The sequence below is a fragment of the Podarcis raffonei genome, chromosome 10 (assembly GCF_027172205.1).
Source record: "Podarcis raffonei isolate rPodRaf1 chromosome 10, rPodRaf1.pri, whole genome shotgun sequence".
Lineage (NCBI taxonomy): Eukaryota > Metazoa > Chordata > Lepidosauria > Squamata > Lacertidae > Podarcis > Podarcis raffonei.
In genome coordinates, this window is record NC_070611.1 from 68,109,823 (window position 1) to 68,125,131 (window position 15,309).

Sequence of the window (15,309 nt, forward strand, 5' to 3'; positions counted from 1 at the left end):
CTGTGTGGTGGGAGGCCATGGCACGACCCTCGGTGACATCAGGGGGGAGCTTATAGTTGGATTAGCATCAACAGGCTCCACCTACTGGTGAATAAACCCCCCTTTTTAGACTCACCCCTCTCTGAGTGGGTGGAGTCAACTTACGTAATCCAATGCCTAAGCCAATACCTTTTCACTTGCTGTAATCAATAAAGTTGTGGCCTTTTCTTGCCCATTACCCTTATATCACGTGTCCGTGTGTTTTCGTTCCTCTATGCGGGGATCGGGTCCTCGAACCACAACTCTGGGCTAGATGAGCCAGTGAGCATGATTAAATGGGCGCAGGACATAGGTCATAACATTATGTTTGCTGACTGGGAGCAGTTATGGACCACCGGTATGAAGTTTACGGCATGTAATGCCTTAAAGGAGAATATTATGAAAATGATTTACAGGTGGTACATGACCCCAGTTAAGCTTGCAAAAATTTATCACCTGCCTGACAATAAGTGCTGGAAATGTAAAGAAGCTGAGGGAACATTCTTTCATCTTTGGTGGACGTGCCCAAAGGTTAAGGCTTACTGGGAAATGATATATAATGAACTGAAGAAGGTATTTAAATTTACCTTTCCTAAGAAACCAGAGGCCTTCCTTTTGGGCATAGTCGGCCAATTGGTGCCAAAGAAAGATAGAACATTTTTTATGTATGCAACAGCAGCAGCAAGAATACTTCTCGCTAAGTATTGGAAGACACAAGATCTACCCACCGTGGAAGAGTGGCAGATGCAAGTGATTGACTACATGGAGATGGCAGAAATGACTGGCAGAATCCGTGACCAGGGAGAAGAATTGATGGAAGAGGATTGGAAAAAGTTCAAGAACTATCTACAAAAATATTGCAAAATGTTTGAGTGTTAAAATGATGTGGGAAGTGAAGGTAACATGGCATTTGGGATATGGTTAAAAGAGTTATGAAAAGAAGAATTTTTTTTAAAAAAGGAGGGGGTATGACCAGAATAATATTATGTCAAAGTATATAAGGTGGAGTAAAGGATTAAGATAAGGGAATTAGAGACATAATAAGTGGAAATATACAATTATAAATGAGGTTGGAAAAAGGGATAGAATTTGCTGAATTTGACGGAATAAAGAGGAATACAAAAAAGGGAGATGTGAGGAGGTCAGGAAAGAGGAATATGGAATTTTGAAACTTAAAAGTGGAATTTTTCTTTCTTTTTCTTCTTTTTCTTGTTAAGTGTGTATTTTTTTGTCTGTTGTTTTTGTTCTTGTTTTGTTATATGTGGTTTTGTAAAACTTTAATAAACATTTCTTTAAAAAAAAAAGATGAGCCAGTGAGCTAGTTGCATGTCAAGTCCCCCTCCCCCCTTTAGAAATAAACACACAGGACATGGTATTTAAGGTTAATGGGCGAAAACGGCCACAACTTTATTGATTGCAGGAATTGAGCGGTATTGGCTTAGGCATTGGTCCTATCAGCAACCGGCTTCAGCCCAATTGCGTGAAGACCTGTAAGGGTTAACCACCAGTAGAATCATAGAATCATAGAATCATAGAGTTGGAAGAGACCACAAGGGCCATCGAGTCCAACCCCCTGCCAAGCAGGAAACACCATCAGAGCACTCCTGACATATGGTTGTCAAGCCTCTGCTTAAAGACCTCCAAAGAAGGAGACTCCACCACACTCCTTGGCAGCAAATTCCACTGTCGAACAGCTCTTACTGTCAGGAAGTTCTTCCTAATGTTTAGGTGGAATCTTCTTTCTTGTAGTTTGGATCCATTGCTCCGTGTCCGCTTCTCTGGAGCAGCAGAAAACAACCTTTCTCCCTCCTCTATGTGACATCCTTTTATATATTTGAACATGGCTATCATATCACCCCTTAACCTCCTCTTCTCCAGGCTAAACATGCCCAGCTCCCTTAGCCGTTCCTCATAAGGCATCGTTTCCAGGCCTTTGACCATTTTGGTTGCCCTCCTCTGGACACGTTCCAGTTTGTCAATGTCCTTCTTGAACTGTGGTGCCCAGAACTGGACACAGTACTCCAGGTGAGGTCTGACCAGAGCAGAATACAGTGGCACTATTACTTCCCTTGATCTAGATGCTATACTCCTATTGATGCAGCCCAGAATTGCATTGGCTTTTTTAGCTGCCGCGTCACACTGTTGGCTCATGTCAAGTTTGTGGTCAACCAAGACTCCTAGATCCTTTTCACATGTAGTGCTCTCAAGCCAGGTGTCACCCATCTTGTATTTGTGCCTCTCATTTTTTTTGCCCAAGTGCAATACTTTACATTTCTCCCTGTTAAAATTCATCTTGTTTGTTTTGGCCCAGTTCTCTAATCTGTCAAGGTCGTTTTGAAGTGTGTTCCTGTCCTCTGGGGTGTTAGCCACCCCTCCCAGTTTGGTGTCATCTGCAAATTTGATCAGGATGCCCTTGAGTCCATCATCCAAGTCGTTGATAAAGATGTTGAATAAGACCGGGCCCAAGACAGAACCCTGTGGCACCCCACTAGTCACTCTTCTCCAGGATGAAGAGGAACCATTGATGAGCACCCTTTGGGTTCGGTCAGTCAGCCAGTTACAAATCCACTGAGTGGTAGCATAGTCAAGACCGCATTTTACCAGCTTCTTTACAAGAATATCATGGGGCACCTTGTCAAATGCCTTGCTGAAATCAAGGTAGGCTACATCCACTGCGTTCCCTTCATCTACCAGGCTTGTAATTCTGTCAAAAAACGAGATCAGGTTAGTCTGACATGACTTATTTTTCAGAAATCCATGCTGACTATTGGTGATCACAGCATTCCTTTCCAGGTGCTCACAGACTGTTTGCTTAATGATCTGCTCCAGAATCTTCCCTGGTATTGATGTCAGACTGACTGGGCGGTAATTATTTGGGTCCTCTCTTTTCCCCTTTTTGAAAATAGGGACAACATTTGCCCTCCTCCAGTCTGCCGGGACTTCGCCTGTTCTCCAGGAATTCTCAAAGATGACTGCCAGTGGTTCTGAAATCACATCTGCCAGTTCTTTTAATACTCTTGGATGCAGTTCATCTGGCCCTGGAGACTTGAATACATCTAGACTAGCCAAGTATTCTTGTACTATCTCCTTAGTTATTCTGGGCTGTGTTTCCTCTGCTGAATCATTTGCTCCAAATTCTTCAGGTCGGGCATTGTTTTCTTTATCAGAGAAGACTGAGGCAAAGAAGGCATTGAGGAGTTCAGCCCTTTCTGTGTCCCCTGTTTGCATTTCACCATCTTCTCCTCTGAGTGACCCCACTGTTTCTTTGTTCTTCCTTTTGCTACGAACATACCCATAAAAGCCTTTTTTGTTGCTTTTAACCTCTCTAGCAAGCCTGAGTTCATTCTGTGCTTTAGCTTTTCTGACTTTGTGTCTACACGTGCTGGCTATTTGTTTGAATTCCTCTTTGGTGGTTTCCCCCCTTTTCCATTTTTTGTACACATCCTTTTTTAATCTTAACTCAGTTAAAAGTTCTTTAGATAGCCACCCTGGCTTCTTTAGGCACCTTCCATGTTTCCGTCTCATTGGTATTGCCTGAAGTTGTGCTTTTACTATCTCCCTCTTAACAAACTCCCAGCCATCATGAACTCCCTTTCCTTTTAGTATTACTGTCCATGGGATCTCACCCAGCACTTCCCTAAGTTTTATGAAGTCGGCTTTCTTAAAGTCGAGAAATTGAGTCCTAGTATGCTTGGCTGCTCCTTTCCGCTGTATAGTAAACTTCAGAAGAGCATGATCACTCGCGCCTAATGATCCTTCCACTTCTACCCCACTAACCAGGTCATCAACATTGGTTAGGACCAGATCTAAAATGGCTGTTCCTCTTGTAGCTTCTGCCACTTTCTGGACAATGAAGTTGTCTGCAAGGCCAGTGAGGAATCTGTTTGACCTTATGCTCTTGGCTGAGTTTGACATCCAACAAATATCCGGGTAATTGAAGTCCCCCATTACTACTATCTCCCTTCCTTTTGCATGCTTGGCCATCTGTTCCAGGAAGGCATCATCTATGTCCTCCGTTTGGCTTGGGGATCTATAGTAAACTCCCACAATGAGGTCACTGTTATTCTTCTCTCCCTTAATTTTGACCCAAATGCTCTCACTTTGGCTTTGAGGTTCTAAATCTTGGATCTCTTCACAGGTATACACATCCCTGACATATAACGCCACTCCTCCTCCTTTCTTGTCTGGTCTGTTTCTCTGAAATAGATTGTATCCCTCCATTATTACATTCCAATCGTGGGACTTATCCCACCAGGTTTCAGTGATGCCTATTATGTCATATTTAGTTTGCTGTACCAAGAGCTCAAGCTCATCTTGTTTATTTCCCATACTTTGTGCATTAGTGTACAGACATTGAAGTCCATTAATCATTCCCCCGTGTCTCTTATTTAAGGATTTTTTCCTCCCACCACTAGGTCTGCGTGCTGTTTGCTCCATTCGGTCTATGACATTTGGATGATCATCTTCATCAATTGATAGACTCCTACCTTCAGGAGCACTGTCTCCCTCCCCCACATTAGTCAGTTTAAAGCCCTCCTGATGAGGTTTCTGAGATTTTTTGCAAAAACATTCCTACCAACCGTTGTGAGGTGCAGCCCATCGCTTGCCAGAAGTCCATCTTCAAGAAACTGCATTCCGTGATCTAAGAATCCAAACCGTTCCTGTTTACACCATTTGCGAAGCCAGTTGTTCACTTCCACTATTTTTCCCTCTCTCCCTGGGCCACGTCGTTCAACTGGGAGGACAGATGAGATGACAATTTGTGCATTTAATTGCTTCAATTTCCTGCCCAGAGCCTCGTAATCTCTTTTGATCTTCTGGAGGCTATTGCTTGCAGTGTCATTGGTTCCCACATGAACCAAGAGGAAGGGGTATTTGTCAGTGGGTTTTATGATTCCTTGCAGTCGTTCAGTTACATCTTGGATCTTAGCCCCGGGGAGACAGCACACTTCCCGAGACATCTTGTCAGGCCCACAGATCACTGCTTCTGTTCCCCTCAGTAGGGAATCCCCTATCACCACTACACGCCTCCTCTTAGGTCTGGTCGGGGTTCTTCCGTGAGCTGTCCGTTCCAAGGTCGCCTGCACATTCCCTGAAGACTGCCTTTGCTGCTCGTCTTCATATACCTGATCGACTGTAATGAGGGAGAGATCCTCAAATGGAGTCTGCTCTTCGTCTTCCATGCTAGGGGAAAGGACCTCAAAGCGATTGCGTATTTCTAAACAATCAGAGCGAACCCTGGGCCTCCTACTTCTTTGAGTCACGTTTCTCCATATATCTGGCTCCTGTGTTGGTGAACTAGCCTCCTTCTCAGGGGAGTCCCCTGTCTCCTCCTTGGTGGAGACGGTGTGCTCTGTTGCTTCCAAGAAGAGCTCCAGCTCTCTAATTCTTTGGAGCGTAGCTACACGTTCCTCCAGTTGCTGGACTTTGTCTTTTAAGAGGGCAATCAACATGCAATTGCTGCAGGTAAAGCTGCCTGCAACCTTTGGCAAGATGGCAAACATTGCGCAGGAACCACAGGCGACTGCAGCTGTTCCCTCACCCTCCATCTTGAGAAGGTGTCGTTGGGGGTGACTACAGCGGTCCTCCATCATAAAAAGCGTGAAGACAGGACAAATAAATCCCCCCAAATAAACCTATATCTCCCCCAACAAACGTTTGAGACTAGCTCCCCTAAATCTAAAAGATGGATGAAACTGCGCACGCCGCTAGGCGCGCGCCGCTGCCCTACAAGCTCTGACAAGCTCCTCCCACAGCTAATCCCCTACCTCAACAGAAGCCCTGCCCCCTCTGACCTTTGCACAGAGAAAGCAGCTAATCAGCCACAAGAAACTCACACAAGAAAACCCTTTTTGTTCCTTCTTCAGCCGCTGCCCTACAAGCTCTGACAAGCTCCTCCCTCAGCTAATCCCCTACCTCAACAGAAGCCCTGCCCCCTCTGACCTTTGCACAGAGAAAGCAGCTAATCAGCCACAAGAAACTCACACAAGAAAACCCTTTTTGTTCCTTCTTCAGCCGCTGCCCTACAAGCTCTGACTTGTAGGGGGAGTCCTGCTGATGCACATCAACTAGGAGCTCCCCCGGGGTCACCGCTCGGGGGCGTGCCTTAGGCCACACCTCCATAGGCTTCGGACAGGGCCACGCCCCCCAGAATCCATTTACCAGACTACCCTTTGCTTTGGGGGAAGGTGATGGCGCTTCCCCCCCCCCATCTGCATAACAATTCTCCTACCAATGCCTAACTTCCAATTGAGCAAAAGCTCGCCGCCAAGACCCTCAAACCTGCAACCAATTCCTAATTCCCAGAGCAACGTCATCCAACCAAATGTCATTTCCAGAATCCAAAAGATGCACGCCATCACTTCTGTAGAGGGCCTCCTTGCTGTACTGGAATCTGGGGTGACCAATGACACACACACACACACACACACACACCCCAGAGCTGCCACTCTACGCGCCACAGCCCGTTCCAAGATTTTTCTCGCTTTATTCAAAGCGATTGGGCACCGGCCATCCCTCCAAACCCGCTGGAGAAGCAAACAGAGGGTGGACCACGGGCGCACTGGGCATAAATAGCCCAGGCCACACACCCCTGACCAGCCGATTGGCTAAGCAGGGAGATGACGCGCCCGAGGATTCCCTCATTCTCACGGGGGCTGTGAGCCAGCCCCCACGTGCGTAGGCCCGCAACCCCACCTCCTCTCCAGTTCGGAAGTGGCTTTAGCTCATTGCAAGGAGGCCAGCTCTTACTGGTAAGCTTTCTTCACTTCTCCATCCCCTTTCCATTATAGATTCTGCTGGGGCAGAAATACAACACGTCCGTTGACTGGTGGTCCTTTGGGGTCCTTCTCTACGAGATGTTGATTGGTCAGTCTCCCTTCCATGGTCAGGACGAAGAGGAGCTCTTCCAGTCGATCCGCATGGACAGCCCGTTCTACCCTCGATGGCTTGACAAGGACGCAAGGGACCTTCTTGTGAAGGTCAGGTCAAGGAGAGAGGGAGGCAGGGATGAAAGAAGGATTGGACTGGGCAAAATCCCTTTCTTCTAGAATAATTCTCCCCAGCATTTCCTCATCTTTTCCTCATATGTAGAGTCATTTCCTTTGCACTAAATACGGTCGTTTTTCCTGATGGAATTTACTTTTAAAGATAAAATAAGAATTTATCTTTAAGGGTGCCTCCAGACTGCCTCTGTTTTGGGGTTATTCTAGAATTGTCAGTGGTGAATTTCCTTCTTATTTTAAAAAAAGGTTTAAAAAATTGTTATTATTTATTAAATGTGTATACAGTGGTACCTCGGGTTACATACGTTTCAGGTTACATACGCTTCAGGTTACAGACTCCGCTAACCCAGAAATAGTGCTTCAGGTTAAGAACTTTGCTTCAGGATGAGAACAGAATTCGTGCTCCGGCAACGCGGCAGCAGCAGGAGGCCCCATTAGCTAAAGTAATGCTTCAGGTTAAGAACAGACCTCCAGAACAAATTAAGTACTTAACCTGAGGTACCACTGTATCGCCCTTCACCCATAGATCTCAGGGCAGTCCACAACATAAAAATCCAAGAGAAAAACCACAAAATACATAATAAAAACAAGAAGCAAACAACAGTAAGTGCTATGTTGTTGTTTTTTTTAATTTAGTGTTCTTTCGATTTCCAGCTTTTTGTAAGAGAACCAGAAAGGAGACTGGGAGCCAAAGGGAACATCCGCCAACATCCCTTTTTCCAAGAAATCAACTGGGAAGCCATTGAAGCGAGAGCAGTCGAACCCCCTTTCAAGCCTAGAGTGGTGAGACAGAGAGAGAGAAAACCTTAACCTTTCTGAGTTTCTTTGCTTCTCTTCGCAACTAAAAATGAATGATCCCTGCAGATCATACGGGAGGTGGTTGAGTTTCCTTGTTTGTGGACTCCAGATACCATGTTTAGACTCATTTTTTTAATTTTATTTTTAGATTCAGGTAGGTAGTTGTGTTGGTCTGACGCAGTCGAAATAAAAATAAAAAAATAAAAAATTGCCCAGTAGCACCTTATAGACCAACTAAGTTTGTTCTGGTATAAGCTTTCATGTGCATGCACACTTCTTCAGATGCACACGAAAGCTTGAACCAGAACAAACTTAGTCGGTCTATAAGGTGCTACTGGACAATTTTTTATTTTACTTTCTTTATTTAGACTTTTTTTGTTTGCTTGTTTTTAAAATTATTTCTATGCAACCTTTCATATACCATATATATTTTTTAAAATGCCAGGGCAGTTTCAAGGATGATAAAACATTGTTGAACAAATACCATATCTGAAATATACTCGGAGTTGAGTGTGGATTTCATCCTCTTTATTCAGCTCATAGTGGTGAGGAGGAATGGAAGTTCCCCCAGAATGTCTGCTTTATATACATTATTTACACAATGGCCCCACGTGATTGGCTAATTCCGGGATTCTCCCGGGATTCTCCAATCAGATTGCGGATTCACTTCCACCTGGAGTTGGATTGGGTGGCTCCTGCGGACCAATCAGACTGCTGCATTCTGGATCCTATTGTTCTAGGACCAATCAGACTGCTGCATTCTGAATCCTATTGTTCTAGGACCAATCAGACTGCTGCATTCTGAATCCTATTGTTCTAGGACCAATCAGACTGCTGTATTCTGGATCCTATTGTTCTAGGACCAATCAGACTGCTGCATTCTGAATCCTATTGTTCTAGAACCAATCAGACTGCTGTATTCTGGATCCTATTGTTCTAGGACCAATCAGACTACTGCATTCTGAATCCGATTGTTCTAGGACCAATCAGACTGCTGCATTCTGGATCCTATTGTTCTAGGACCAATCAGACTGCTGCATTCTGAATCCTATTCAACTCAGTACATAACAATATCAAACATCAGTTACAGTTGCAGCAGTGAGAGAAACCAGGGGGAGGCTGATCCATTAGGGCAAATGGGGCGCAACCCCACCAGCTTTGCCCAGCCCTCGCCTGTCTGTCTTCTTATTTACAACCTGTCCAGAAGGTGCTACTGCTGCTGCTTGCTAGCTGTCTTTCAAGCTTGCCTTTTGTAGAACTCAATAGCAGAGAGGATGGGCACAAAAGTAGAGCTCATTGGTTCTGGCGCCACCTACTGTTGGGCTCCTTTCCTTCTGCCCAATGGGTCCCAATGGCCACCGACCACCACTGCGGTCAGGAAGAGCTTGGGAGAATCACTAAAGGCTTGGAGGACTATAAATTCCAACACCCTTCATCCTGGCTGGGGCTGATGGGAGTTAGAGAGCCACAGGGATCCCTGTCCCTGTTTTTAAAGATGTTCAAGAGCATCTTCTTAATGCAGGGGCAGGTGCCATATTGCCCCCTCAAGGTTGCTGGACTCCCATCTGCCTAGCCGGTAGTCAGAGACGATGGGAGTTGTAGTCAAACAACAATATCTGGAAAACACCACATTAGCTTAAGCAATGTTTCTTAAACTTGGGTCTTTAGCTGTCGATGGACTACAGCTCCCATCATCCCTGACCACTGGTCCTGCTAGCTAGGGATGATGGAAGTTGTAGTCTGCTGGAGACCCAGGTTTGAGAAACATTGTGCAACTCTCCCGCTGCCGTTTCTGATGCTTCTAACTCCGTTTTTCCCTCTCCCTTCTGCAAGAAATCCCCGGGCGACTGCAGCAACTTTGACAAAGAATTTCTGAACGAGAAACCCCGGCTGTCGTGCGGGGACCGGAGCCTCATCAACAGCATGGACCAAAACATGTTTCAAAGCTTTTCCTTTACCAACCCCATCATGGAAAAGTTGCTCTCCCGATAGTCCAGTGCCCTGGGATCAAGGTGGCTTCAAGAACAACAAAACAACCATGGCCTCCCATCTCCCAATTGGCCAAAGTCATGCTTCTCATCAGACGACGGAGGTGGTGGCCTGGATCCAAAGGTGCCCTTCTCCCGGTGGAAAGTCTCTTCTGCTAACAGAAGGGCTACTTCCGACCTGGCATGAGAGAGGTGACCCCAAATTCCAGAGAAGTTCTTTCATTTGAAGAAGCTCTCGCACAAGATTTTGCACAAGCTCAGAGGCCAGGGCTGGAGGGCGGCTTCATTAGGCAGCAGCTGAAGGCATTCAACCAACTTAGTTGGTGTAGGGCAGGCTGCATGGCCCACATCACTGTATCCTCCATTATCTGCTGCCAATTACTGCCTGCCGCCTGAGGCAGCCGCCTCACTCTGTCCAACGGGAGCGCCGGCCCTGCTGGGAGACGGTGATTTCCTCCCAAGCAAATGGGCAGTGGCAACAGCTGTGAGGACGATGGGGATAGCATACACAGAGAGGAAGACCCACTGAGAACATCTTCCCCAAAGTCTCCTGGAACTGGCACCGCACAAGCTCTTTTCAAGACCACGAGTTTTGACATGCCATGGCTGGCTAGCTTCCTCATTCACCATGTTTCATGCCTGGCAATTCAGCCCCTGACACACTGCACTGTGGTTTGACAGAACGGCACTAATACATTTTCGCCTCCTGCTATCTTCCTCATTCACCGTGTTTCACACCTGGCAATTCAGCCCCTGACACACTGCACCGTGGTTTGACAGAACGCCACTAATACGTTCTCACCCCCTGCTGGCAGTTGTTTGGATCTGAGCCACTGTGGTTTGCTGAATGGTGTGGATGTCCCAGGAGGAACACTTAAGAAGGGAATATCTGTGATAACATGGGGGCCTTTTACTCAGTTCCATCGTTCTGCCCTTCGGTGGTGAACCTCTGGTCTTCAGAGCTTATAAGGCCCAACAGGGATCCTAACTGGCCTGTGAGGATGTTTTCTCCAAACCACATCCACTTGCCTCCCCCCTGAACACTGTACATGGCATCAGGGCAGATGCAAAGGAGGAATGAGGAGCTTAAAGCGGGCTCCGCATTATTCCTCAGGACCAATCAGCTGATTTTCACTGACAGGGAGCCCCACTGGGATTGGCTGAGCCAGGGAGTAAGCCGTCAGGCATGCCCTCATTCAGCCAATGGGGTGGCCAGCTTTGATCAGCTGATGAGTCCTGAGAGACATCATTTTCCAGCAGTTTGAGTTCAAAATGCAGACAACTGGACTTTAAGGGTGATGGCTGCCAGTGCCGATCAGCTGAGAGCCGTCATTCTGAAGTCCTTTTGCAAGCAGTTTGCATGCGAACTTGACTTCAACATGAGCCGCACCGTAGCAAATCCTCCACATTTCCGTTAGTGTCCCGATCTACCTCCTTCGTCCTTTCGAGATCTTGCTGTGATCCTGTGAGGCTTCTGCAAGATCTCGGTCTTGTGAGTTCCACCTCACAGGACTGTCGAGTCCCTGTGTGGTTTTCCTCACCTGTGAGAGCTCCTCCAGGTTTTTGGGCTATCTCTGTGGGACTCATGAGATAACTCATTCCCGTTTGGCTTCAAGAGATACTGTCTGTTTCTCGTTTGATGCTTGCACTTTCCAAAGGTCATAGGTCAGCGGCAGAGAGAATGTGTTTTGCGTGGAGAAGGTCCCAAATTCAATCCCTGGTGTGGCGATCACACAGGGTCCCCGGACGTTTAACGGTCTATTGATCCCTGGGCTACCACTTTGCTCGCTTCCCCGCTGCCAGCAACCTGTTACTCTCTGGTAAAACACTGAGCCCAGTTAGCTGTTAAAAGTGAACCAAAAAAACCAAGTTTATTTTACAGACATTAACAAATTTACGGTTTCTCCGATAATATTCCTGTCGGTATCTTAACTTTAGTTTCTTTACCGGCCTATACCTTCCTAATACCTTCTGACTGACCATCTCAACTGTTTGACTGACTCCTCTTAACAAATTCTCTCCCTCTCTCACACCAGATTAGCCCAACCCACAGACTTATCTTATCTGTCTCTTCCCACTCCAGACTGTCTTCTCCACCCTAACCCTAACTCTAACTCTCCCAAAAAAACCCTCTGTGCTTAAACCTTATACAGTGGTACCTCGTGTTACATATGCTTCAGGTTACATATGCTTCAGGTTACAGACTCTGCTGACCCAGAAATAGTACCCCAGATTAAGAACTTTGCTTCAGGATGAGAACAGAAATCGTGCTCCGGCGGCACGGCAGCAGCGGGAGGCCCCATTAGCTAAAGTGGTGCTTCAGGTTAAGAACCGTTTCAGGTTAAGAACAGACCTCCGGAAGGAATTAAGTACTTAACCCGAGGTACCACTGTACACAGTTAACTCTGCCCCCTGGGTTCCCATTGGTTAGTCATTTTACAATTAGTTAACCCTTTCCCTATGAACCCAGTATGATGTCACACACCTAGGTGGGGAAACGCCACACCTGGCATCTCCAGTTAAAAGGGTGGAGGTAACAGGAAAGACTCTTTCTTGTCAGGGACCTGGGAAGATAAAAACATAAGCAGAACCTGCTGGACCAGGACAGTGGGCCATACGGTCCAGGATCCTGTTCTCACAGTGGCCAACCAGATACCAACCAGTTATAAGCTGCCTTACGTTTACTCCGGTCATAGATCCATCCAGCTCTGACATTGGCTCTCCAGGATTTCAGACCAGGGTTTCTCCCAGAGCTACCAGGATATCATTGTTGTTGTTTAGTCGTTCAGTCGTGTCCGACTCTTCGTGACCCCATGGACCAGAGCACGCCAGCCACTCCTGTCTTCCACTGCCTCTCGCAGTTTGGTCAAACTCATGTTTGTAGCTTCGAGAACACTGTCCAACCATCTTGTCCTCTGTCGTCCCCTTCTCCTTGTGCCCTCCATCTTTCCCAACATCAGGGTCTTTTCCAGGGAGTCTTCTCTTCTCATGAGGTGGCCAAAGTACTGGAGCCTCAGCTTCACGATCTGTCCTTCCAGTGAGCACTCAGGGCTGATTTCCTTCAGAATGGATAGGTTTGATCTTCTTGCAGTCCATGGGACTCTCAAGAGTCTTCTCCAGCACCATAATTCAAAAGCATCAATTCTTCGGCGATCAGCCTTCTTTATGGTCCAGCTCTCACTTCCATACATCACTACTGGGAAAACCATGGCTCTAACTATACGGACCTTTGTTGTCAAGGTGACGTCTCTACTTCTCAAGATGCTATCTAGGCCTGTCATTGCCCTTCTCCCAAGAAGCAGGCGTCTTTTAATTTCGTGGCTGCTGTCACCATCTGCAGTGATCATGGAGCCCAAGAAAGTAAAATCTCTCACTGCCTCCATTTCTTCCCCTTCTATTTGCCAGGAGGTGATGGGACCAGTGGCCATGATCTTCGTTTTTTTGATGTTGAGCTTCAGACCAGGATATCATAGAATCATAGAATTGTCAAGTTGGAAGGGACCCCGAGGGTCATCTAGTCCAACCCCCTGCAATGCAGGAATCTCGGCTAAAGCATTCATGGCAGATGGCCATCCAACCTCTGCTTAAACACCACCAAGGAAGGAGAGCCCACCGCCTCCTGAAGGAGTCTATTCCACTCTTGAACAGCTCTTACTGTCAGAAAGTTCTTCCTGATGTTTAGTCGGAATCTCCTTTCTTGTAACTTGAATCCGTTGGTTCGGGTCCTGCCCTCCAGAGCAAGAGAAAACAAGCTGGCTCCATCCTCCATGTGACAGCCCTTGAGATATTTGAAGATGACTCATATCTCCTCCCAGTCTCCTCTTTTCCAGCCTAAACATACCCAGCTCCTTCAACCGTTCCTCATCTTGGTTTCCAGACCCTTGATCATCTTGGTTGCCCTCCTCTGCACATGTTCCAGTTTGTCCATATCCTTCTTAAATTGTGGTACCCAGAATTTGACACAGTACAGTGGTACCTCGGGTTAAGTACTTAATTCGTTCCGGAGGTCCGTTCTTAATCTGAAACTGTTCTTAACCTGAAGCACCACTTTAGCTAATGGGGCCTCCTGCTGCTGCCGTGCCGCCGGAGCACGATTTCTGTTCTCATCCTGAAGCAACGTTCTTAACCCGAGGTAATATTTCTGGGTTAGCGGAGTCTGTAACCTGAAGCATATGTAACCTGAGGTACCACTGTATTCCAAGTGTGGTCTGACCAAGGCAGAATACAGTAGTGCTATGACTTCCCTTGATCTGGACACTAGACTTCTGTTGATGCAACCTAGAATAGCGTTAGCTTTTTTGCTGCTGCATCACCCTGTTGACTCATGCTAAGCTTGTGGTCGACTAAAATCCCTAGATCCTTTTCACATGTACTACTGGCAATCCAGGTGCAGCTGGTTCTTCCTGCGTAAGTGTAGAACCTTAAATTTGTCCCTATTGGAATACATATTGCCCAGTTCCCCAATCTGGTAAGATCATCTTGAATCCTGATTCAATCTTCAGGGGGTTGACCCTTGGAACCTTCTGCATGCAAAGCAGATGTCCAGCCACTGAGATATGGACCACTTACATCAAAAGGTGATGTTCGCCATCCTTCGCATAAGTGTGTCTCATGAGGTGGCATAACTAAGACCAGAAGTTCCATGCCTGCTGTATATCTTGCCTTAGCCATAGCCTAACTTATTACTCTGCCCAACATCGGGTAGCCCAGCCTCTACTGAGAAGGACCCCGCAAATTCCACACAAATCTATGTGGCCCAGCCTTCCCACTCTGATCTTTGCAACACGCAGCTCTACTGTTTGCCCTGCCTATCATAATGATGGGCGTTTTGCTCATATGTACATAGGACTTCTAGTGGTGCTCATTCAATAGGTCTCCATAATCTGTTGTTGTTTTTCCCCTCTGGTCAATGGAAGTGCTCTCTGTGTGTGCATATTCCTTATGGCCGGGTTGCAGTGTTTAATTAAATTTGTCAATAATACGGATTTTTGGAAAACTGTTTGTGATGTTTGTACAGGTAAATAAAATGTTGTCCGCGGTAATGGGAGCAAGTGTTTTCGTAGGGAGACCAAAGCAGGTAATGCTCACATTGGCTGCAGTGAGCTGTTCAGTAGTACGTTGCATCAGAGCTGGCCTTAAGAGATGTTCATTTCTGAAAGCGAAAAGCATGATATGAAGTTTTATGACGGTCATTAATAATAATAATAATAATAATAATAATAATAATAATAATAATTTGTTTATACCCAGCCCATCTGGCTGGGTTTCCCCAGCCACTCTGAGCGGCTTCCAACAAAACACTAAAATACAATAACCTATTAAACATTAAAAGCTTCCCTAAACAGGGCTGCCTTCAGATGTCTTCTAAAAGTTTGGTAGTTGTTGTTCTCTTTGACATCTGTTGGGAGGGCGTTCCACTACCGAGAAGGCCCTCTGCCTGGTTCCCTGTAACTTGGCTTCTCGCAGCGAGGGAACCACCAGAAGGCCCTCGGTGCTGGACC

The 15,309-nt window shown here is 46.4% G+C and overlaps 1 protein-coding gene and 1 long non-coding RNA gene across 3 annotated transcripts in view; both read left to right on the forward strand.

Annotated features, from left to right (window-relative positions):
* The window catches only part of PRKCQ (protein kinase C theta), a 59,295-nt gene extending 49,298 nt beyond the window's left edge, over positions 1-9,997 (forward strand). The window contains exons 16-18 of the mRNA XM_053407182.1: positions 6,810-6,998; positions 7,677-7,805; positions 9,654-9,997. Coding sequence (XP_053263157.1) covers positions 6,810-6,998; positions 7,677-7,805; positions 9,654-9,812 — 477 coding nt within the window. The 3' untranslated portion in view covers positions 9,813-9,997. The remainder of the gene's footprint in view (positions 1-6,809; positions 6,999-7,676; positions 7,806-9,653) is intronic.
* The window catches only part of LOC128422761 (uncharacterized), a 217,364-nt gene that overhangs the window by 53,079 nt on the left and 148,976 nt on the right, over positions 1-15,309 (forward strand). The gene's annotated exons all lie outside the window — the stretch shown is intronic.